Source organism: Papio anubis, chromosome 20, assembly GCF_008728515.1.
Source record: "Papio anubis isolate 15944 chromosome 20, Panubis1.0, whole genome shotgun sequence".
Lineage (NCBI taxonomy): Eukaryota > Metazoa > Chordata > Mammalia > Primates > Cercopithecidae > Papio > Papio anubis.
Genome location: NC_044995.1, coordinates 10,258,618 through 10,280,682, shown reverse-complemented (window position 1 = coordinate 10,280,682; position 22,065 = coordinate 10,258,618). Strand labels below are relative to the sequence as shown.

At 55.7% G+C, this 22,065-nt stretch overlaps 2 protein-coding genes across 3 annotated transcripts; one reads left to right on the top strand and one right to left on the bottom strand.

The window, feature by feature from the left end:
* Positions 1–2,755: 2,755 nt before the first annotated feature.
* ZNF784 (zinc finger protein 784) lies at positions 2,756–6,910 on the top strand. Its single transcript, XM_003916146.5, has 2 exons — positions 2,756–2,880; positions 5,018–6,910. The coding sequence occupies exons 1-2, from the start codon at positions 2,803–2,805 to the stop codon at positions 5,909–5,911; spliced, it is 972 nt and encodes a 323-aa protein (XP_003916195.2). The 5' UTR covers positions 2,756–2,802; the 3' UTR covers positions 5,912–6,910.
* A 2,460-nt stretch (positions 6,911–9,370) lies between these two features.
* Positions 9,371–21,506, bottom strand: ZNF865 (zinc finger protein 865). Of its 2 annotated transcripts, none has more exons than XM_003916145.3 (2): positions 21,417–21,506; positions 9,371–13,042 (listed from the first exon to the last, which is right to left on the bottom strand). In XM_003916145.3, exon 2 carries the CDS (start codon positions 13,014–13,016, stop codon positions 9,840–9,842), a length of 3,177 nt encoding a protein of 1,058 aa, XP_003916194.1. In that variant the 5' UTR covers positions 13,017–13,042; positions 21,417–21,506; the 3' UTR covers positions 9,371–9,839. The 2 variants fall into 2 exon arrangements, with proteins under 2 accessions (XP_003916194.1, XP_009193640.1); XM_009195376.4 differs by lacking the exon at positions 21,417–21,506 and adding an exon at positions 14,539–16,120.
* Between the last annotated feature and the right edge of the window lie 559 nt (positions 21,507–22,065).

Here is a 22,065-nt window from a genome sequence, read left to right as displayed (position 1 = left end):
AAGGAACCCAGATTTGTTTTTAAATTTTAAAATTTTATATTTATTTTATGTTTATTTTTTGAGACAAGGTCTTACTTTGTCACCCAGGCCAGAGTGCAGTGGCGTGATCTTGGCTTACTGCAGCCTCAACTTCCCAAGCTCAAGCAATCCTCCTGCCTCAGCTCCCCAAGTTGCTGGGACTACAGGCACGCTCCACTGTGCACGTTAATTTGTGTATTTTTAGTAGAGACGGGGCCACCACGCCCAGCCAGAACCCACATTTATTGAGCACCAGTTGGTTCCAGGCATCACATAGACCTTCAGCATTCTCAATTGGTGGCATTCTAACTACAACCCTGCCAAATGGCATTATGGTGCCCACTTTGTAGATGTCAGCTAGACACTTAGAGGGGACGTTGCTTGCCCAGAGTTGCACAGCAAGTGGACAAATGGATCTGGACCCAGGTTTGCCTGATTTGAAAGCTTATGGTAATTCCACTAAACAGTGCTCTCCTCTGTGAATATTTAATAGCTTTAGCGGGGTTAGGGAGAAAAAAAGGGAAAAAAAATACTCAATAGCCTTAAGCTCTGGTACAAAATTCTTCCACCTGCATGAATTCAATTTCTCACTCGTTCATTCACCAAACACTCACTGAGGCATATACGTGCCTTCTCTATAGGGATGCAGAGATGACATACTTCCAGCTCCCAAAAAAGGGAAACTGGGGGATGAGTTCTGTGTGCTATAAATGATCTCTTTTAATAAAGAGCTTCTCAGTAAGAAATAGACCAGGCGCAGTGGCTCACGCCTGTAATCCCAGCACTTCGGGAGGTTGAGGTGAGGCAGGCGGATCATGAGGTCAGGAGATCGAGACCATCCTGGCTAACACGATGAACCCCCGTCTCTACCAAAAATACAGAAAAGCCAGGCGTGGTGGTGGGCGCCTGTAGTCCCAGCTACTCGGGAAGCTGAAGCAGGAGATTTGCTTGAATCAGGGAGGCGGAGGTTGCAGTGAGCTGAGATCACGCCACTGCACTCCAGCCTGGGCTGTTTCTCAAAAAAAAAGAAAAGAAAAGAAATGAAATTATTTCACACCAAGAGATTACTGAACATTTTAAAGTTTGACTATCAGATATTAATAAGAATGTTAAGCAACAGAGGTCCCTATTTATTGCTAGTGGGAGTGCCAAATGGTAGTAATTATTATAGCTAACTCATAGCACCTACTGTGTGCCATACATTGTCCAAAATACTTTACATATAATGACTTCTTTAATCATCATAGCAACTGTGTGAAGTAGGTTTTATTATCATCCTCATTTTGCAAATTAGGAAACCTGGAGAGAAAGGGCTGACTTATGCATTCAACACAGTAGCAGATACAGTGCCTAGGGCCCATGATATTCTTAGTGACCCACAACATTTAAACATTTATTTTAGGCTGGGCGCGGTGGCTCACGCCTGTAGTCCCAGCACTTTGGGAGGCTGAGGTGGGCAGATCACCTGAGGTCAGGAGTTCGAGACCAGCCTGGCCAACATGGTGAGACCCTGTCTCTACTAAAAATACAAAAATTAGCCGGGCGTGGTGGCACATGCCTGTAGTCCCAGCTACTCAGGAGGCTGAGGCAGGAGAATTGCTTGAGCCCTGATTTATATATATATAAATCAAAAGAAAAGAAAGAGGAATATAGCTTTGGAAGACCAGGCAGAAGGATCGCTTAAGGCTAGGAGTTCAAGACCAGCCTGGGCAAGGTAAGACAGCAAGACCCCCATCTCTATAAAATAAGAAGAAAAAAGGAGGAGGAGGAGGAGGAGATAATTCAGCCTAAGTGGTGTTTATTTTTATTTTACACCACTATATCACAAAATATAATTTCATATATATTTATGAATGAAAGGATCATGATTAGGATCATGTTTAAGTATCTCCTATCCTGCCCTTTCAAGAAAACTACTTAAAGATGTTTCCAAACTCTTCCATATCTCTTCTCAGTGGTTTGTCACAATGCTTCTACAGTTCCATACAGAAGAAAGAAAAATGGTCCAGAGAAGTGTAGTGACTTATCCAAGGTGACACCTCCAGGAATAACTAAACTGGGCAGCTAAGAAGAGTCCTGTCTTTGGTGCTGCCGAAAACCCCGTGTCTTTGAGGTCTTTCCTCCCAAACATAACATCAGCTTGCGGGTTTTTGTGTCCTCCCAGGACCACCTGTGTTGCTGTTTACTGAATATTTTTCTCTCCACTGCCTTTTTTTTTTTTTTTGACAGAGTCTTTCTGTCGCTCAGGCTGGATGCAGTGGCGAGATCATGGCTCACTGCAGCCTCGACTTCCCAGCCTCAAGCGATCCTCCCACCTCTGCCTCCCGAGTAGCTGAGAATACAGGCATGAGCCACCGCACCCGGCCTACACCGACATTTATAAACTTGGCGTCATTATGTTGTCATGAGCAGGGCAGAGATAACCACAAAAACGTTTACTGTGGAAACAAAGCAAAGCGTCTTCAGTTCTGCTGAGGTTCCCCTGACTGCTAGAGCCTCGAGTCGGCCTGCGTTGGTTTAGAAGGAACGCTGGGATTTGTTCCCAGGGTGTTACAGGCGTCCTAGTGCCATCAGAGCGTCCCCTCGGAGGGACCAACAGGTAATTAGAGAGTGAACAACTCACTTTCTCTCGTGCTCAGCCGCCACGCCCCGCCACGCCACGCCCCTGCTGCGCCACGCCCCCCGCCGCCGAGCAGTGCGTCTGCGCAGTAGCTCCTACGCCACTTCGAGCCCCACCCCTTTTCAGAGCGAACATTGGCCTCGGGGGCGGGGCTTGGGCACAAGATGGCCGCTGCGCGCCCGGAGCCCCGGAGTCCGAGCGCACCGACCCCGGAGTCGCGATCCCAGGAGCCACTGGACCTGGTGCGGGCAAGGAAGGGGCCTGGGCGTGGGGCTCGAGGTGGGAGGAGGTCGTAGTGTAGGGGGCGGGGCCGGGGCGGGGCCTATGAGGGGTGGGCGGGGGAGGTATTTAGTGCTGTGGCCCTGGGGGTGGGGCTTGTTGGGGTTGCGCGAGGGGCGGGGCAGGGGAGGAGAGCATGCCTTGGTGGGCGGGGCGTGGGAGGAACCTATGGGTGGTGGGCGGGGCTGGATGGAGGCGGAGTCTGAGGACGGTGTTGTCTTGTGGGGCGGGTTTGGGTCCAGGGAAGGGGGCTTACCATGGATAATTTGCATAATTTGGGTGGAGCCTTGTAAGGGGCGGGGCCTCAAATTATAGGGCTAATTCTAGGGTAGAAGGTTGGGAAGGTGACCCTGAAAAACGTGGGGGATTATGATTGGAGCACCTGTGTTGGGGTAGGGGATAATTCTGCAGGGTCTTAGTGATGCTTCTCGAATGCCCAAGGGAGGATTTGGGAGTAGAAGTGGGTGGTCTAGGTGACTTTGGAACTTCCTCCACGTTCCCCCACTCGGAATTAGAGTAATTGAGGACATTCATTCATTCAACAAACATTTACTGAGCTCCTGCTTCGGCTCTGTAAATAGAGAAGTGACCAAGACAGACAAGGGCTGTGTTCTCTTGGAGCCTGCAGTCTCTTGAGGGGAGAGAAACAATCAATGAGAGTCACTGTGATATGTTCTATAAAGGAAATAAAAATTGAGCCAATACTGTGGGGGTGGGGGAGCTAAATTTAGACGAGAGAAGTCAGCTGGGTGCTGGCTTATGTTTAAGCTGGGGTCAGAGAGATAAGTGGAGCTACGTCGCCACAGATATTATAGTGACATTTTGGGATAAGTACATTTGGAGCCATTGGAGGGTTTTGAGTGCGAAAAATGACTTGATCTGATTTACATTTTCAAAAGACCTTCAGGCTATTCTAGGGAGGTGGGTTACAAGCCAGCAGAAGTAGGAACAGATGCCCTTGGGTTTTTCAATTGTGGAGGCGCCAAGTGATGGGGCTTTAAGTAGGGTGGAGAAGAAAAGGTGGGATCCATAATATATTTTGGACAGGAGGGGAAATGTTGATGAGGATACAACAGAATGCTGAAGGATGGGCCAGGCACAGTGGCTCACGCTTGCAATCCCAGCACTTTGGGAGGCAGAGCCAGAAGGATCTCTTGAGCCCAGTAGTTGGAAACCAGCCTGGGCAACATAGTGGGACTCCCTCAACGTTAAAAAGTAATAATAATAATTTTTTTTGTTTTGCTGTTTAAGATGGAGTCTTATTCTGTCGCCTGGGCTGGAGTGCAGTGGCATGATCACATCTCACTGCAACCTCCACCTCCTGGGTTCAAGCGATTCTTGTGTCTTAGTCTCCCAAGTAGCTAGCATTACAGGCAGCAGCCACAACACCTGGCTAATTTTTGCATTTTTAGTAGAGACGGTGTTTTGCCATGTTGGCCAGGCTGGTTTGGAACTCCTGACCTCAAGTGATCCACCTGCCTTGGCCTCCCAAAGTGCTGGGATTACAGGCCTGAGCCACTGTACCTGGCCAGAAAGAAATTTTTTTTTAACTAGCTGGGTGTGGTGGTGCACGCCTGTAGTCCCAGCTACTCAGGGAGCTGAAGTGGGAGGATCGCTTGAGCCCAGGAGGTCGAGGTTGCAATGAGCCACGATCGTGCCACTGCACTCCAGCCTGGGCAACAGTTTGAGACCCTGTCTGAAAATAATAAAGGAGCCGAAGCTTTTGTTTTGTTTTGTTTTTTGAGACGGAGTCTCGCTCTGTCGCCCAGGCTGGAGTGCAGTGGCCGGATCTCAGCTCACTGCAAGCTCCGCCTCGAGGTTTCACAGCCATTCTCCTGCCTCAGCCTCCCGAGTAGCTGGGATTACAGGCACCCACGCCTCGCCCGGCTAGTTTTTATTTTTAGTAGAGGCGGGGTTTCACCGGGTTAGCGGGATGGTCTCGATCTCCTGACCTCGTGATCCGCCCGTCTCGGCCCTCCCCAAAGCTGGGATTACAAGCAGGCCACGGCGCCCGGCCGGGCGAGCTTTAATAGTTAGAGGCGTGCTGGGGCGATCTTGAGGCAGGTTCCACAGGCTCCTGTTTCTTCTCCTTTTGCCCAGGTCCTGGTGCCTGATGACTGCCGGCCCGGCACACCCCCGAGTGACCTCATCGAGATCCAGGTGGTGAAGGTGACAGACACCACACTGGTCCCTGAGCCCCCAGAGCCAGGTTCTTTCCACTGTGCCTTGTGCCCTGCTGCCTTCCGGCTGGTTTCCGAGCTGCTGTTCCACGAACATGGCCACCTGGCAGGGGCCGAGGGAGGCGGGCCTGGTGGGGACCCGAGCCGGTGCCACGTGTGCGGCCACAGCTGCCCGGGCCCCGCCAGCCTGCGCGCACACTACAGCCTGCACACGGGGGAGCGGCCCTACCGCTGCGCGCTCTGCCCCCGCGCCTTCAAGGCCTTGGCGCCCCTGCTCCGGCACCAGCACCGACACGGGGTGGAGCCGGGCACCTCTCGGAGGCCTCTGGACGCAGCGGCCGTTGCAGAACAGAGGCCCGGGGTAGCCCCGGAAAGGGCGGAGGTGGTGATGGCGGCGGCGGCGGCGGGCGCAGCGGTGGGGAAGCCTTTTGCCTGCAGGTTCTGCGCCAAGCCCTTCCGCCGCTCCTCAGACATGCGAGACCACGAGCGCGTGCACACTGGTGAGCGGCCGTACCATTGCGGCATCTGCGGCAAGGGCTTCACCCAGTCCTCGGTGCTTAGCGGCCACGCCCGCATCCACACGGGCGAGCGCCCGTTCCGCTGCACGCTCTGCGACCGCACCTTCAACAACTCCTCCAACTTCCGCAAGCACCAGCGCACCCACTTCCACGGGCCGGGGCCGGGGCTGGGAGACTCTGGAGGCCAGCTGGGCTCGTCGGCGGCTCAGGGGTCGGGGAGCCGGTGTGGGGCAGGGGACCCTGCGGAGGAGGGGCGAGGGGAGACCGCGAAGGTGAAGGTGGAGGCCGACCAGTAGGCTGCAGGAACATGGGTTAGTTAAGGCGGAGGTAGGCGGCGACCCCGGGGGCGGGGGTGGGGAAACGGAGGCAGGGGACAGAAGAGGGGAGATTGGGGGAGAGATGACAGCTGCAGGGATGGCTGTGAGCTGCTAACGATGGAGAGCAGAGGGAGAGGGCCGGGCTCCAGACTCCCACACGCCCACACAGCACCTCTGCCAGGCCTAGGAGAGAACGGGTGCAGCTCTTGCTGCTCTGCAGGTGTGCGGCCAAAGGCAAGGTCCAGGGGCTGGATGTCACTGCCCCGATGCCTCTTGGTTGGCTTGTCCTTGTGCAAGACCCGGCCTGTCACGACAGAGCCTGGGCACTTCAGAGGAGAAGCCAGGATCGAATGGAAGGGAGGAATTGGGGTCCACCATAGTGTTCTGCTCTGGTCCTCCATGGGTGGACCAGGATGGAGTCTCTTGCCTACCTCACTGCATTGCACTGGACCTGGGATGCCTATCCACCCTCAGGCAGAAGACACTCACCAGGTTGTCTGTGAAGAGACTCTGGGATCCCATCACCTCAAAGCCAGAGGGTCTCCAAGTCACAGCTGAGAGCACTTGAGCCTCAAGGATGTAAGCCTGACCATAGGACTCCAACAGCGGCAACCCCCACCCCCACCCCCATTGTGGTCTGTCCTTAACCCATCCACTCTTCTTCAGAGGCAACTGAGAACACATAAAGCAAGCAGCTACCTAGCATCCCCCTCCTAAAGCTTTAGACTCAGAGCCCATGGTCCCCCACAAGCCTCAAGGTAGCCTCAGGTTTCTCTGATTTCCTCCACTCCCAGTTCGAAGCAAACAGCTTACTGCCTAGTCCCCACCAAACCCAAGGAAGGGCTGGCTGATGGCAGCATGGTGGGCTGGCCAGGGTGTGGAGTGAAAGAGTCACTGTGGTGGGAGCGAGAGGAGGACTTGGGAGCTGGAGGTGTGACACCTTCAGTTCTGTTCCCATTAAAGGACCTTGTGAAGGGCTTCTCTGTCGGTCTTGTATTGGGATTGTCCACTTTGGGGAGGTGGGGGAGGAGGGGCCACACCGTGGTCTTGCCACCAGCAGTGAGTTGCATCATACCTTCCTCCAAGCTTCTGTCCCCCCATCCTTAGAATGGGGAGTGAATACGCCCCACTGTGTGGTTACGCGTTACGTGGTTCAGCTGTAGGAGAGGGGGTCAGGGAAGTTTGGCAAAAGCACTCTCAGTGTGCCTTGCATGCTTGTTGAGTGAGAGCCTCTGATTTGCACACCTTTCTGTTCACCCAGTGGGCCCCATGAGATAACTCACAATGTGAACAGAACTCATTCCGTTTTCCTCAAAGAAACTTCCATGCTTCTGATGTCATTGGCACCACCACCCAAGCTGGGTTCCTGGGCAGGTTTAAACCTTCTTCATCCTCATCCTTATGTCCAATCCCTTATCAGTCTCCCTCAATTGAGCCAGTTAAATATCTTTGGAATTGGAACGTCTTTTCAGCATCACCACACTTGTAGACCAACAGTCGTCTCACACATGGACAACTGCATAGCAGTCCAGTGGCTGCCCTTTTTTTAATTTTTATTTTAATTTTTTGAGATGGAGTTTTGCTCTTGTTGCCCAGGTTGGAGTCCAGTGGCACAATCTCGGCTCACTGTAACCTCTGCCTCCTGCCTTCAAGCAATTCTGCCTCAGCCTCCTGAGTAGCTGGGATTACAGGAGGGCACCCCCGTGCTCAGCTAATTTTTGTATTTTTTGTGGAGATGGGGTTTCACCATGTTGGCCAGGCTGGTCTGGTCTCAAATTCCTGACCTCAGGTGATCTACTTGCCTCAGCCTCCCAAAGTGTTGGGATTATAGGCATGAGCCATTGCGCCTGGCCACTTGCCCTCTTCATTCTCCATATGGCATCCACGCAGATCCTTGTCGCCAAGCCACAGCTCCTTGTGGCTTTGAGAAGGATTTGGAAATGTGAATGCCTACAGGAGCTGGGTGAAAATGTAAATACATGAGCAAGATGTCCAGGTTCAAGGGGAAAATATCAACAACATGAAATAATGATGATTGCCACCAGGTTTCAGGAGTTGGGACTCAACAAATTGGAGAGTGCCCCATCAGAAGAGGGTAACGGCCGCTCAGCTCCGGAACACAGATGGGGTTGCCACATCTTCCAGTTTCTTTCAGAAGTTCCATTAGTTCACGTTGTGTAAAATCTTTTGATTTCCCAATGTTGGCAGTCAAGTCAAACTTTTTAAAAAATGCACAGACTAAACAAAAATGTGTTGGTAGTCATATTCGGCCTTGCAGCTGCCAGTTTCCAGCGTCTACCCTATAAAATCTCCCAAGCCTCACAATTTGGAATTCAAGACCCTTCAGGATTTAGCCCCCAGGAACCCAACCTCCAGCCATACTAACCTGTCTTAAATTCTCTAGAATAGCAGGGTTTAGTTCAACACACTAAACTCTCCGCCTGGAAATCTTTGCCACTTCTTTTTTTTTTTTTTTTTCTTCCATTTTTATTTATTTTATTTTATTTATTTTTTTGAGACGAAGTCTCGCTCTGTCGCCCAGGCTGGAGTGCAATGGCGTGATCTCGGCTCACTGCAAGCTCCGCCTCCCGGGTTCACGCTGTTCTCCTGCCTCAGCCTCCCATGTAGCTGGGACTACAGGCACCCACCACCACGCCCGGCTAATTTTTTGTATTTTTAGTAGACAGGATTTCACTGTGTTAGCCAGGATGGTCTCAATCTTCTGACCTCGTGATCCACCCACCTCGACCTCCCAAAGTGCTGGGATTACAGGCGTGAACCACCACGCCCGGCCTGGAGTCCAAATTCTGTGGATTTTCGATATGTCCCTGGAGCACCTTTGTTCTTCAGGACCCCAGGCCCTTCTAACAAATGAGATAACTAAACACACATTGCCAGGCATACATCTCACTGTTTCCAGCACCAACGTGAGCTGCGAATGGGCTTTTGAATCTCCCAATCATTATCCTGGAGGGTAAGTGCTAAGAGGGAGATGTATCATGACCATTAGTCTGCACACAGTAGTGAAGCAGCTGCGGCAGCGGGATGGGAGTTCTCTTTCATGTTACTTGAGGCTGAGGGGCATGTCCAGTTCATCTGTTTCCCCAGTACCCACCTCAGGGCTTGGCAGGCAGGAGCCCCCGGAAGTGGTGGCAGAGTGAACGAAGGCTGAAAGCATCAGGAAGGGGAAGAGTCCGGGCATGTTAAGTCAGTTCCTGAGAGCAGACACTTACCTGTCTTGTCCATCTCCATTTGCCCAGCTCAGACTAAAGCTGGGAATACAGCAAATCCTCAGTAAGTCCCTGTCGAATGAGAGTGAATGAGAGACAGAGGTGCCCAGAATCAAAATTGCAGAGGAAACAAGTTTTAACTTTGTGCTTTGCCACCATGTATGTAATCCCCACTCTCCCTGGGTGGGATGCAAGGATGGACTCCAGCGGCCCTCATGGTAAGATTTATTATTCTCCGCTCTGTACAAGCCGCGTCTGCCACCCCGCCCCCCACCCCCCCACCCCAAAGAGCACCCAGCACCCCCTTGTGCCCTCCCAACTCTGCTTATACTCCATTGTCCAGCCAGATTCCAAAGGAGGGGGAGGGGCGGTTCAGACCCATCTCCGCCAAAACTTACTGGGGGCAGAGTGCTGCTGGGACAGGGGCTGATGAGGGTCACAAACGAGGGTTGGACGGAGGATGGGTTCAGTGTCTGATGGGATGAGGGGAGGGCAGAGAGGACGAGGATGGGAGTGATTCAGTCTTGAGCCTGTCGGGCGTGCGCCCTGAAGGTCGCCAGTCCGTCCGAAGTTCTGAAGGATGGGGCAACAGCGAGGAGGGGGGAGAGTCTGATCAGTCCCGGGAGGTGGGAGTCCAGAAGGGGGCTTCTGATGGGAGTGGGATGGGAACCCCTCGGTCAGGCATCCTTTCCGGCCAAGGTGCCCGCCCCTGCTCCAGGCCCCCCGAGGTTCTCGGCCTTGTGCGCTAGGCGGTGTTTCTTGAGGCCGTAGGTGTTGGCGAAGCCCTCGCCGCAGGAGGAGCAGCGGAAGGGCCGGCCGCCCTGGTGGGCAGCCAGGTGCTTACGGAAGTAGCCGGGATCCTTGAAGGCCTTGAGGCAGGCGGGGCAGCGGAGCTCGGGCCGCGGCGGCTCGTGGGCGCGCTGGTGGCGCAGCACGGAGCTCAGGTAGAAGAAGCCCTTGCCGCAGTGCTCACAGCGGTAGGCGCGCTCGCCCAGGTGCAGCCGCTGGTGCTCCAGCAGGTTGGAGCGGTAGCGGAAGGTCTTGCCACAGGCGCTGCAGCGCTGGGGCCGGGCCACAGCGTGCAGCCGCCGGTGCTCTGCCAGGCTGGACGACTGCGCGAAGCGCTTGGCGCACACGCCGCACTTGAAGGCCCGCTCGCCAGTGTGGACCACGCGGTGCTGCCGCAGGTACCAGGAGCGCAGGAAGCCTCGGCCGCACACGCCACATCGGTACGGCCGCTGTTCCGTGTGGCAGCGCTGGTGGCGCATCAGCAGGGCCGCCTCCCAGAAGCGCTTCCCGCACACCGGGCAGCGGAAACCCCGCTTCTGCCGATGGCTGCGGCGGTGCAGGAGCAAGTCGTAGGCGCCCGCGAAGCTCTGGCCGCAGAGGCCGCAGCCCAGGGTCCGCCGCACCAGGTGCACGTACTTGTGAGTCACTAGGCCCAGGAAGTGCTTGAAACTCTGGCCGCACGTGGCACAGCTGAAGCGCTCAGGGCCGGAACTGGCACCCCCGCCGGCCCCTGCCACCGCCGCCCCGCCTGCGTCCTCACCCCCAGACACCCCTGCCAGTGCCGCCACGGCCGCTCCCACCTCCCCCGCCAGCCCGTTGTCCAGCACGCTGGCCGCATCCGTGCCGCTGGAGCCGTCCGGGGGCTGCGGGCCACCAGGCGTGCTCGGGAGCAGGCGCTCGGGGGCGGCCTGGTGGACCAGCTTGTGCCACATGAGGTTCTCAATGAAGCCGAAGGTCTTGCCGCAGGCGTCGCAGCCGTAGGGCTTCTCTGCCATGTGGACCTCCTTGTGGCTCATGACGTGAAAGAGATCTGGGAAGTGCTCGCCGCAGTCCGAGCAGGCGTAGCTCAGCCCATCGGCAGGCCCTGCAGACGTGCCTGAGGCCCCGGGCCCACAGGCTCCGGATGCGCCCTGGGTGGAGGGGAGGCCGGCGGCCCCGGCCAGGGCACAGGGCAGCTGGAGCCGGTGCACCTGGCGGTGGCGGGTGAGGCTCTGCGGGTAGCCGAAGACCTTGCCGCAGAGCTCGCACTTGTAGGGCCGCTCACGCGTGTGCACCACGTGGTGCTTGCTCAAGTGGAAGGATTCGCGGAAGCGCTTCCCGCACACGGGGCACTGGTGGGGCTTCTCGCCCGTGTGGATGCGCTCGTGGCGCTTCAGGGTCTCGCGGCGCCCGAAGCCACGCCCGCAGATGCCGCAGCAGAACGTCTTTCCCGGGACGCTGGCGCCCGAGCCTCCCGCCCCGCTGGTCCCCGCGCCGCCGAGCAGCAGCGGGTGGGCGCCCAGGAGCGGGACTGGCACCGCGCCGTACACCACCGCCGCCGCGGCCGCCGCCGCCTTCTCGCTGTCGGTGGCGGGAGGGTCGGGGGGCAGGAGGTACGGGCCCGGGGGGAAGGTAGGCGGGGGCTGCGGGGCCGAGGCTGCCCCGTCCTTGGGCGCCTCCGCAGCGGCGGCGGGCGGGGCGTGGGCGGCCTTGTGGCGGAGCAGGCTCTGCGGCGCTGAGTAGGACTTGCCGCACAGGTCGCAGGGGTACACGGGCCGAGGCCCCCCGGCGCCCGCCCCTGCGTGGGCCGCCTGGTGCTTGAGGAGGTAGGAGGCGTCGCGGAAGGCCTTCCCGCAGATGCCGCAGGGCAGGCGCAGGAGGTCGGCCGAGTGCGTCTTCACGTGGCGCTTCAGGCTCTCCCTGCGGTTGAAGCTCTTGCTGCACACGGAGCAGGAGAAGGGCTTCTCGCCCGTGTGGATGATCTGGTGCTGGTGGAGGTGACTGGGCTTCTTGAAAACCTTCCAGCAGAGCGGGCAGGCGAACGGGCCGTCGCCGCCCCCGGTGGCGGGAGGGGGCACCCCAACACCAGCAGGGGCGGTGCTCCCGTCGGCGGAGGGGGCGGGCGCCGCGGGCGTGGCTGGAGGGCCCGAGGACACCGTGGAGGGGGCGGGGGCGGTGGCAGCGCTGGCGGCGGGTGCTGGGAGGCCCAGCGGCGGGAGCTGGGGGCCGGGCTGGGGCGGGCCCCCCGCGGCCGGCGGCACGTCCTTGTGGCAGCGGCGGTGGCGGATGAGGCTGGACACGTGGTTGTAGGTGCGGCCGCAGACGCCGCATTCGTAGGGCCTCTCCCCCGAGTGCACCAGCATGTGCTGCACCAGGTGCGAGGACTGCTTGAAGGACTTCTGGCACACGCCGCAGGGGAAGCGCCGCTCCATCAGGTACTTCAGCCTCCGGAAGTAGCCCTTGTCGTCCTTGGTGGGGTCGCAGGCCGCCGCCGCGGGGGGTCCTGGCGGGGTCTGCGAGGGGGCAGGAAGCGGCCCCGGGGCCCCCGCGGGAGCGCCCAGCCCAGGCGTCACCCCCGGCCCGGACGCGGGCCCTCCTCGCTTCAGGTTCCCAAACAAGTGCTGGTGTCCCGAGAGGTCCACGATGCCCCACTGCGGAGTGGGGAAAGCAGCGTCAAAGAGGGGAGGCGGGGGCGCCCCGAAGGCGGGCGGCAGGGGCGGATCGGGCTTCTTGGCTTGGGAAGACGAAGAGGACGAAGACGACGACGACGAGGAGGACGAAGAGGAGGAGGAGGAGGACGAGGACGAGGAGGGCACCTCCGCCTTGGGCTTGAAGGTGGACTGGGGCGGGTAGTCATACTGCGGGGGAGGGGGCTGCGGCGGGGGCTGCGGCGGGGGGCCGGGGGCGCAGGGCAGGGCTGCCACCGCCTTGGCGTGTTCCCCATACAGTTCCATGGGCTCGAAGCGCTGGTGGTTGAGGAATTCCAGGAAGTCGAAGGGGTAGCTCTGGAAGTGTACCCCGTCCTCGCCCCCGATGCCGCTGCTCCCGCCACCCCCGGCACCGCTGCCCGCTGGGTTCGCCTCCATCTCCAGCGGGTGGGAGACGGGAGACCCTGTGAAGAGGAGGACCGGGCTGAGGACACGGCCGCGGTGCTGGGTCTCCCCGCAGGTGAATGGAGCTGTGCGCCCACTCATCCATCCTTGTGCGGATCACCCCCTCGCCTTGCAGGTTTAGGCTTCCAGTCCCGCTGCCTGTCCACCCCAAAGGGCAGCCCTTCCTCTTGGCTCCCTGGCCCCAGGACTCTCCTACTCACCTTCACCTTCCCTCTCTGTGTTCTCAACTCCCACTCTCCTCCCCATCTCTCTTTACCCTAATTCCTTCTATCTCTTCCCATCTTTTCTGGGGTCCTGACACAGCTTTGTGGAGGAGACCCTCTCCACACCACCTGCAGGGCCTCTACTTTATTATTTGTACAAACGGGGTCTTGCTTTGTTGCCCAGGCTGGTCTCAAACTCCTGGACTCAAGTGATCCTCCAGCCTCCACCTCCCAAAGTGCTGGGTGATTACAGATGTGAGCCAGCACGCTGGTCTGACCCCTCTCTACTTTCTCTCCTTTTCAGACTCCAATTGTCCAAGCACCCTGGGGGCCTCTGGACTCAGTTTTCTTTCCAAACCCTCTCAGGCCCTCTGCTGTCTCCCCATACTCCTGCACCCTACCGCACCCCCAGCCCTCCGTCCTCATCCCTTCAGGTTTTATCCTAAAATGAGCATACTGATAAGGGGAATCACAATTTCTATCAGCGTAATTAGGAGGGAAGACTCTGGGGCCAGAATCAAATGTAAGCCCTGCCACTTTCTAGCTGTGTGGCCATGGGCAAGTGACTGAACCTCTCTGTGCCTCCATTTCCTCATCTACACCTGGGGACGACAATGCACTTGCCTACCTCACAGGGCTGTGTGGATTCAACATGCTCATATGTATAAGGCTCTTAGTGGGGGCAGTTCCTGGAACTCTGTAAGCACTCAGTACATAGAAGGTATGGACTGGGCGCAGTGGCTCACACCTGTCATCCCAGCACTTTGGGAGGCTGAGGCAGGAGAACTGCTTGAGCCCAGGAGGTGGAGGCTACAGTGAGCTCTGATCACATCACTGTACTCCAGCCTGGGTGACAGCAAAACCCTGGCTCTAAAAATTAAAAAAATAGGAGATACGATACTGTTATCACTGTTACTAATAGTAGTAGAAGCAGGGAAGTCAGGACAAGCCTAGAGAACTGAAAAAGCAGTCAGTATGGGGGTGTGCACTCTTTTAATAGTAATAGATGGTAGAAAGGAGAATGTGCTTGCCCGGGAGAAACAAATTCCAGCAAGGCAGCATATAGTCAGAAGGTGGTCTGATACAATCAAAACACAGACCCTGGGCTTGGAAAGACCTGGGTTCAAATCCCATCTCCACTGGGATCCACACTTTCTCCATGTTTAAAATGGGGGGGACCCCTATACTGTAGGGAGATTCAAGGGGGTTGGAACAGAACGTAACAAAACACACACATCAGCAGAATGCGTTCAATCCCCTGAACTATTTGTACCATCCATGACGTCACATACCTGGGCTAAGCCTAGCAACAGAAGCAGGGAGCTTGAGTTCCATCCTTGCCCTTAGTGGGGCTTCTCCTGACCCCTCCACCCCAGCATCATTCTCTGGCACCTCCTTTACACGACTTTTCATTCCAGATGGCAGGTATCCATGTGTTACCCCACACCACACCAGACCCTCAGCTCCTGTAACTGATCTCCGAGTTCCTAGTCTACTTGCTGGCCTGGGGAAGCACCTCCACCAAGTGGGCGGACGGTCAGTGGGTGAAGGGCCCGTGAGGTCTGACCTGCTTTCTGTCCATCATCCCTACCCAGTGGGGGCCTGGCTCTAAGCCCAGCCCACTGTGGGGGTCAAGGGGGTTCCTACCAAGGCTTGGACCCTTTCTCCTCTATCAATCGGGCTGCTCTCTCCTCCCACAGGTGAGGGATGAGTGTCTCTTCCACCCCCACCCCAAACACCATCCTGGAGTGAGATATTTTTAGTCTCCAGCTCTGGGTGTCCTTGTCCTTGGACAAGACTCAACATCCCATGCCCTTCACACCCCCTCTGTTTAATCTGATCTCCGGAAAGAGGACAGGCGTGGCTGGGGTGGTAACTGGAAGGCTGTAGGCGGAACCTAAGTTGGGGAGACAGCTCTGGAGTGGGGCTGACTGGCCAGGAAGGCAAACAACAGGCCATAAGGATGCAGGGAGTAGGGCGTGATGTAGGGCGCTATGGGGAGGAAGGGTAAGAGTGTTTGGGGGAAGAAGGCCCTGCCTAGCTTGCCTCCACTAGAGCGCACGTTAATCATAGCTGTCACTGATTGGACATCTCCTAGAGGCCAGCCACGGTTCTAAGCACGTTACACATATTAATTCACTGACTTCCCACAAATCTAAGAAATAGGGGCAGCTGTTACCACCACTGGATAAATTAGAAAACTAAGACACAGACGGGCAAAGTGAGTTGCCAGCCGTCCGTCACGGAGTAAGAGTCTGGATCAATCGGCTGAACCCCATTCCCACCCCCACAGCAGTGTTTCACCGGGGGCCGTTCCCCGAGTGAAGGAAGGTGAGGGAACAACTATCGGGATAAGAGTTTATTTAGGGGTGTCTTCTGGGTTATGAGTGGTGTCTATACAAGGGGCCTGGTAGGAGAGGGTGGTGGTTACTTTCTACCTACAATGTTCTTCCCCAGATTTCAACAAGGCCTCTGGAGCCTCGTTGGGTCTCTACTCAGCACTTCCCACCCCATCACTCTCTACGCCTCATCCAGCTGCAGGTTTTTCATTATAGTTATTGCCACCAACTCGTTATTCCTTTTCTGTGTGTTCACTATTTGGCCCCTCTCTGGGAAAGCAAGGACTTGGCCTGTCTTGCTCGCCCCTGTGACCCCAGCACTTAGCGTAGCACCTGGCACAGTGTGGGTGCTTGACAAATATTGCTGATATGTGAAAATGAAACACCACCTTCCAAAATTGCCAACGGGTCCGCAAACAAATCATACATTAGAAAATGCTGGCTGGGCGCGATGGCCCACAGCTGTAATCCCGGCACTTTGGGAGGCCAAGGCGGGCGGATCACCTGAGGTCAGGAGTTCAAGACCAGCCTGGCCAACATGGCGAAACCCCGTCTCTACTAAAAATACAAAAATTAGCCAGGTTTGGTGGTGGGCACCTGTAATCCCAGCTATTTGGGAGGCTGAGGCAGGAGAATCGTTTCAACTTGGGAGGTGGAGGTTGCAGTGAGCCAAGATTGTGCCACTGCACTCCAGCCTGGGCAACAAGAACGAAACTCCATCTCAAACAAACTTCTTAGCAGTTAATGAAAATGAAAACAACATACCAAAGCTGAGGAGGTGCAGCCAAAGTCGTCCTCAGAGGGAAATGTATAGCCGTGAATGTCTATCTTGATATTTGTGGAATGAACGAAGGGATGAGACTAAGCTGACCAAACTCCCAGAGGGAACAGAGGGGTCATTTAGCAGAAATGGAGCTACATGATCCCAGGGATTCCTGGGAGAAGCGATTCTGGGGACAGTGATGTTATGAGGAGGGCACTGAGGGCAGGGTGTGGAGATGCTGAAGGGGATACATCAGTGGTGGACAGAATCGATGAGGCTCATGATAATCTCCACTAGGAAACCAGAGACATTTCCTCTTTCACACGACTCAAGCCTAAACTGGTATCTTTTTAAGGAGGGATGTCATAGGAGGGTTTTATGTGGAGAGAAGCATGATGGGGAGGGACCCACCCCCGGCCCACCACCACCACCACCGCCACCAAGGGACAGGAGTCCCACAGCAAGTGTATGAACGGTTCACATTTATTGTCTGACCAGTTTGATTTGTCATTGCCTGGATGTGGCATAGTCCTGTACCATTACTGGGCCCATCTTACAAGTGGGGAAACTGAGGAGCAGCATGGGGAAGGCATTCCCCCAAGGTCATGTGGCCAATAAAGAGGAAAGCAGGTAACTGATTCCAGGTCTTTCTGATGCCAGACTGAGGGCCATTCTGCTGCAACAACGCTGCCTTGTGATGAAATTCGGGTTTGTTAATAAGAGTAACGTAAAGTAACATATAACACTGGATGTGCATTTTCTACCAGCCCAACACGCTTCTAACTCTGATGTGTTGACTCAACGAATCCTCCCAGTAACCCTAGAAGATGGTTACAATCATTGACTCTGAAATACAAAGGAAGAGACTGAGGGCCAGAGAGGTGAATTAAACTTCCAAGATCAGGCCAGGCAGTGGCTCCATGTAATGCCAGCACTTTGGGAGGCAGTGGAGTGGATCAACTGAAGTCAGGAGTTCGGGGACCAGCCTGGCCAATATGAGTGAAACCCCATCTCTACTAAAAATACAAAAATTAGCTGGGCGTGGTGGTGCACACCTGTAGTCCCAGCTACTTGGGAAGCTGAGGCAGGATAATTGCTTAAACTCAGGAGGCAGAGGTTGCAGTGAGCTTACGCTGCTACTTTTGCCAGCCTGGGCTGACAGTGAGACCCTGTTTCTTTTTCTTTTTGAGGCCAGAGTCTTGCTCTATCACCCAGGCTGGGTCACAGTGGCGGATCTCAGCTCTGCAAGCTCCTCCTCTGGGGTTCCCACACCATTCTGCCTCAGCCTCTCCCGAGTAGCTGGGACTACAGGCACCGCCCGCCGCCCGGCTAGTTTTTGTATTTTTAGTAGAAACTGAGGAGTTTTCACCGTGTTAACCAGGATAGTTCGATCTCCCGACCTAAGTGATCCGCCCGTCTCGGCCTCCCAAAGTGCTGGGATTACAGGCTTGAAACCACCCGGCGCCCGGCGAGACCCTGTTTCTTAAAAATAAATAAACCAACATCCAAAGTCACATTGTTAACTAGTGGCAGGGCCAGGGGTTGAAGAAAGGCAGCAAGGCTCCAGAGTCCCATGACATGCTGTCTTTCAATATTTCTCCCTCCAAAATGAAGGAGGACCCCCCCTCCCACTTTATACTGGAAATATGCATGGCTCAACCCATCTCCCTGCTACCGGATCCCAAGTCACTTGACCCAAGGGCAATACAAGTCACCAACATTTGTTGACCTCTAACAAGCATTGTGCTTAGGTGCCTTATGTGGCTTGTTTCATTCACACCTCACAACAAACTGGTAAGTATTACTATTATTCCCGTTTTACTGACAGGAGGACTATAACCAAACCATGTCCATCCTCTGTCCCAAACCAAACAGTAACCCCATCTCATTCAAAAGCCACGGTCCTGGTGGGGCACGGTGGCTCACGCCTGTAATCCCAGCATTTTGGGAGGCCGAGGCGGGCGGATCACCTGAGGTCGGGAGTTCGAGACCAACCTGACCAACATGGAGAAACCCCGTCTCTACTAAAAATACAACATGAGCCAGGCATGGTGGTGCATGCCCGTAATCCCAGCTACTCGGGAGGCTGAGGCAGGAGAATTGCTTGAACCCGGGAGGCAGAGGTTGCAGTGAGCTAAGATCACACCATTGCACTCCAGCCTGGGCAACAAGAGCAAAACTCCTTTTCAAAATAAATAAATAAATAAATAAAGCCACGGTCCTTACAATGACCTCCACAGTCTCCTGGCTGCTCTTCCAATGTGCCCACTCCATTCCTGCCGCAGGGCCTTTGCACTGGCTGTTGCTGCTGCCTGTAATACTCTGACTCTCAGGCAACCACCTGGCTCACCCCTTCACCTCCTCCCCATCTTTGCTCAATTGTCTTCTCTATGAGCCTCTCAGTAACCAGTGACCTGTCACTCAGGCCCACATCCTGATCTCCCCAACCCTGCTTCATTTCTCTCCTTACTGCTCAGCATCATTTATAACCTCACATAGTCTACTTCTTTGCCTTGATTTTGCTGGTCTCCCCATGCAGAGGATCGGCTTCCTGAAGGGAAGGATTTTTATCTCTCTTTTTTTTTTTTTTTTTTTTTTTTTTTTGAGAGTCAGCTCAGTGGCCAGGCTGGTGCAGTGGCCGCGATCTTGTCACTGCAGGCTCTGCCTCCCGAGGTTCCGCCATTCTCCTGCCTCAGCCTCCCTGGAGTAGCTGGGACTACAGGTGCCCGCTGCTACACCCGGCTAATTTTTTTTGTATTTTTAGTAGAGACGAGGTTTCACCATGTTGGCCAGGATGGTCTCGATCTCCTGACCTCGTGATCCGCCCGTCTCGGCCTCCCAAAGTGCTAGGATTACAGGCGTGAGCCACCGCGCCCGGCCAGATTTTTATCTCTTGCTCACTGTTCCACTCCCGGGACCTACAACAGTTCCTGGCTTGATGCATTTTCATTTGAAGAAGTGAATGAATGAGGCTAGGAAAGGAGGGAGTGGTTTGCTCAAAGCTGTGAACCCTAGTAGAATCCAGGGCTCATCCTCCTAATCACTTCACTCCTGGGGTTGGGGTGCTGATAAGAGCAGCCCCCCAGTGGGCCACAGTTGTCCAGGAGAAGGGGAATTTTTACCCTTGTATAACGTTGGTGTGTGGCTTTTGGGAGGGACAAGATGACAAGACATAGGAATATCCTGGGGGAGGCCATTCTGAACCACAGCCCCCCCAGCTCTATCTCTTTATCCCATGATATTTTACTTTGAACACGCATACATACTCTTGGTGTTTTTTGTTTTTTTTTTTTTCACTGCAGCCTGGAACTCCTGGGCTCAAGCAGTCCTCCCACCTCAGCCTCCTTAATAGCTGGGACTACAGGTGCACACCACCCACCCCCAGCTTTTTTTTTTTCCTGTAAAGACAGGGTCTCACTATGTTGCTGGGGTTGGTCTTGAACTCTTGGCCTCCAGCGATCCTCCCACTTTGGCCTTCCCAACTGCTGGGATTACAGGCATGAGCCACTTCGCCTGGCCTGTATTTTGTTTCTTAATCATCCGCCCTCTCAACTAAGCATATCCACTCCATGAGGACAGGGATTCTTGTCTGTTTTGTTCTCTGTTGTACCCCCAGTGTAAAGTAGGTACTCATTAAACAGTTGTTCAACAAGTGTTTACCAATGAACGTATGAATGAATGAAGAACATTCTGGGCTCGGTAGACGTGCCAAGGGCTAGATAATTTATCCCAGTGCCCTCACCTCCAAAGCCTTTTGAGACCAAACCTTCCTTCCTCTTGTTCTTCCCTTCAAATCTTCCGCTCACCAGGCTCACCGCCACTTCAGGGTCTTTGCACTTGCTTTTCTTGCTGCCTGCTCACCCAGATCTTTGCATGGCTAAGCTGCCTCTTGTAATTCAGGTTTCCCCTCTAAAGTAGTTCATCAGGCTCTCAGAGAACCCACAAAACCCCGTGTATCTTTGTTGACTCCTTTCTGATCAACAAGACTGTGAGACCCTGGACAGTGAGAAGACTGTGTGCATCGCTCCCCTTCATGGCTGTATACACCCTTCAGCTAGAATAGTGAATATGCGTTCAATGCAGAATGAATGCCTATGAGAAAAGAAGTTACGCCCCAGTGAAGTCCACGGTCTTCCCTAGGGAGTCCAGGACGATGGCATGAGAGCTGGGTGAGATGCTGCAGGTCAGGGCAACAGTTGTTCATGCCATAGGAAGAGGATGAGGAACATTCTGGGAGGAAAGGCTTCACTGCCTCACTGCCGGACACTGTTCTGTGGCAGAAGTAATGAAGACGGGGGCTGACCACGACGAGGGTGGGGGGAGAGGAGGTACAGGAGTATTTCATGGGAGCCTGGAGCTAAGCAGGCAGATATTTCTGCCTGAAGCGGGAGAGGATGTGAGTGTGAAAGAATTCTAGAGGGAGCTATCCCGCTGCGAGGGGGGTGGTTTTGAAAGGGGTATTCTTAAGGGGAATCACTGGAGGATTTGCAGAAAGGAAAAAGGCATTCTTGGTGCTGACCAGAATAGAAAGTATTTTCACACCCACGAAGGGGCGCTCTGCTGGGGAGGGAGGCGGTCAGGGCCACTGGGGGCCGTTGCTGTGTATGGACAGAGATAACGGGGGGCAGTTCTGCTGCAAAGCTCTAAGGCGACACTCTGGGGAGAATTATATAGAGGATAAGAATAAGAGGGTTCACGGGCAGCTGCCCTACATGGGGAGGGGCGATGCTGATGGCATCTGGAGGCTGACCTGGAGGAAGCAATGACGGGGGGCGCTATGTGGAGGGGATCCTACGAGGAGGTATCAGTTGGGGGCCCTGGCAGGCGTTTAGGGCATCGCCACGAATGAAAGCGCTTTGGCAGTCATCCTAGCTGGAGGCGTTCATCGGGGAGCTATCTGCAGGGGTCTTACGGGGAAGCAGTGATTGGGAGTCCCCTGGCAAGGGCCCGGCGGGAGCTGAACTGACTTGCTAGGGTTTGGGGGACGTTCTGGGGACCAGAGCGGGCCAGGGCGGGGCCCCCCGCCCCCGCTGCACCCGGGCCCCCGGGCCACGCACCCGTCACTCACCGGCGCCGGGGTCTCCGCCGGGAGGAGGCCGAGGAGGCGGAGGAGGCGCCGCCGCTCCGGGGAGACCCGAGGGCCCGACCGGAAGTGCCGCCCCCTCCCCCCTCCCCGGCAGCCCCGCGCCGCCCGCCTGCCCGCCCGCCCGGAAGCGGAAGTCGCGCCCGTTCCCGAGGCGCCGGCGTGGAGGGTCGGAAAGAGGAGGCGGTGGCGGGGACCAGGATGGGGGAAATGCGCTTGCGCACTAACTCGGGGATGAGAGCGGTGAAAACCTGGGCCGCTTCCGATGGGCGAGCAGAGCCAGGTGCGCCTGCGCTCTGAGTGCCCGCTTCTTCTCCAGGAACCCCCCGACACGCTCTGGGTGTCCGGTTAAGCCACACCTCCGGCTCAGGTCTCACACTGAAGCCCCGCCCCCTGGCTCTGAACCACTCCCATCTCACAGCGTAATTATAAGCCCCCCCACCGCCTCAAAATCTGTCTTCTGCCCCTCGCCCTCATGCAGTTTCTCCTGTTCTTCCCCCTCTCCGAGCTCCTGCTCTCTGGAACTTCACCTCTGCCCAAGCCACGCCCCTTCCATCCAAGTCCCGCCCCTTGCATGTAAGCCCCGCCCCTTCGCCCCATAGCATTTAAGCTGCCCCTCGTGACTTTTGAGTGC

What these genes read in the sequence shown, in the direction of transcription:
- ZNF784 (XM_003916146.5), top strand. Translation starts at nt 2,803, where the DNA reads ATGGCCGCTGCGCGCCCGGAGCCCCGGAGTCCGAGCGCACCGACCCCG. An exon ending in CCCAGGAGCCACTGGACCTG is followed by an intron (nt 2,881 to 5,017) that starts GTGCGGGCAAGG and finishes CCTTTTGCCCAG; the next exon opens with GTCCTGGTGCCTGATGACTG.
- ZNF865 (XM_009195376.4), bottom strand. Translation starts at nt 14,659, where the DNA reads ATGAAAAGTCGTGTAAAGGAGGTGCCAGAGAATGATGCTGGGGTGGAG. An exon ending in TGTTGCTAGGCTTAGCCCAG is followed by an intron (nt 13,043 to 14,538) that starts GTATGTGACGTC and finishes TCCTCTTCACAG; the next exon opens with GGTCTCCCGTCTCCCACCCG.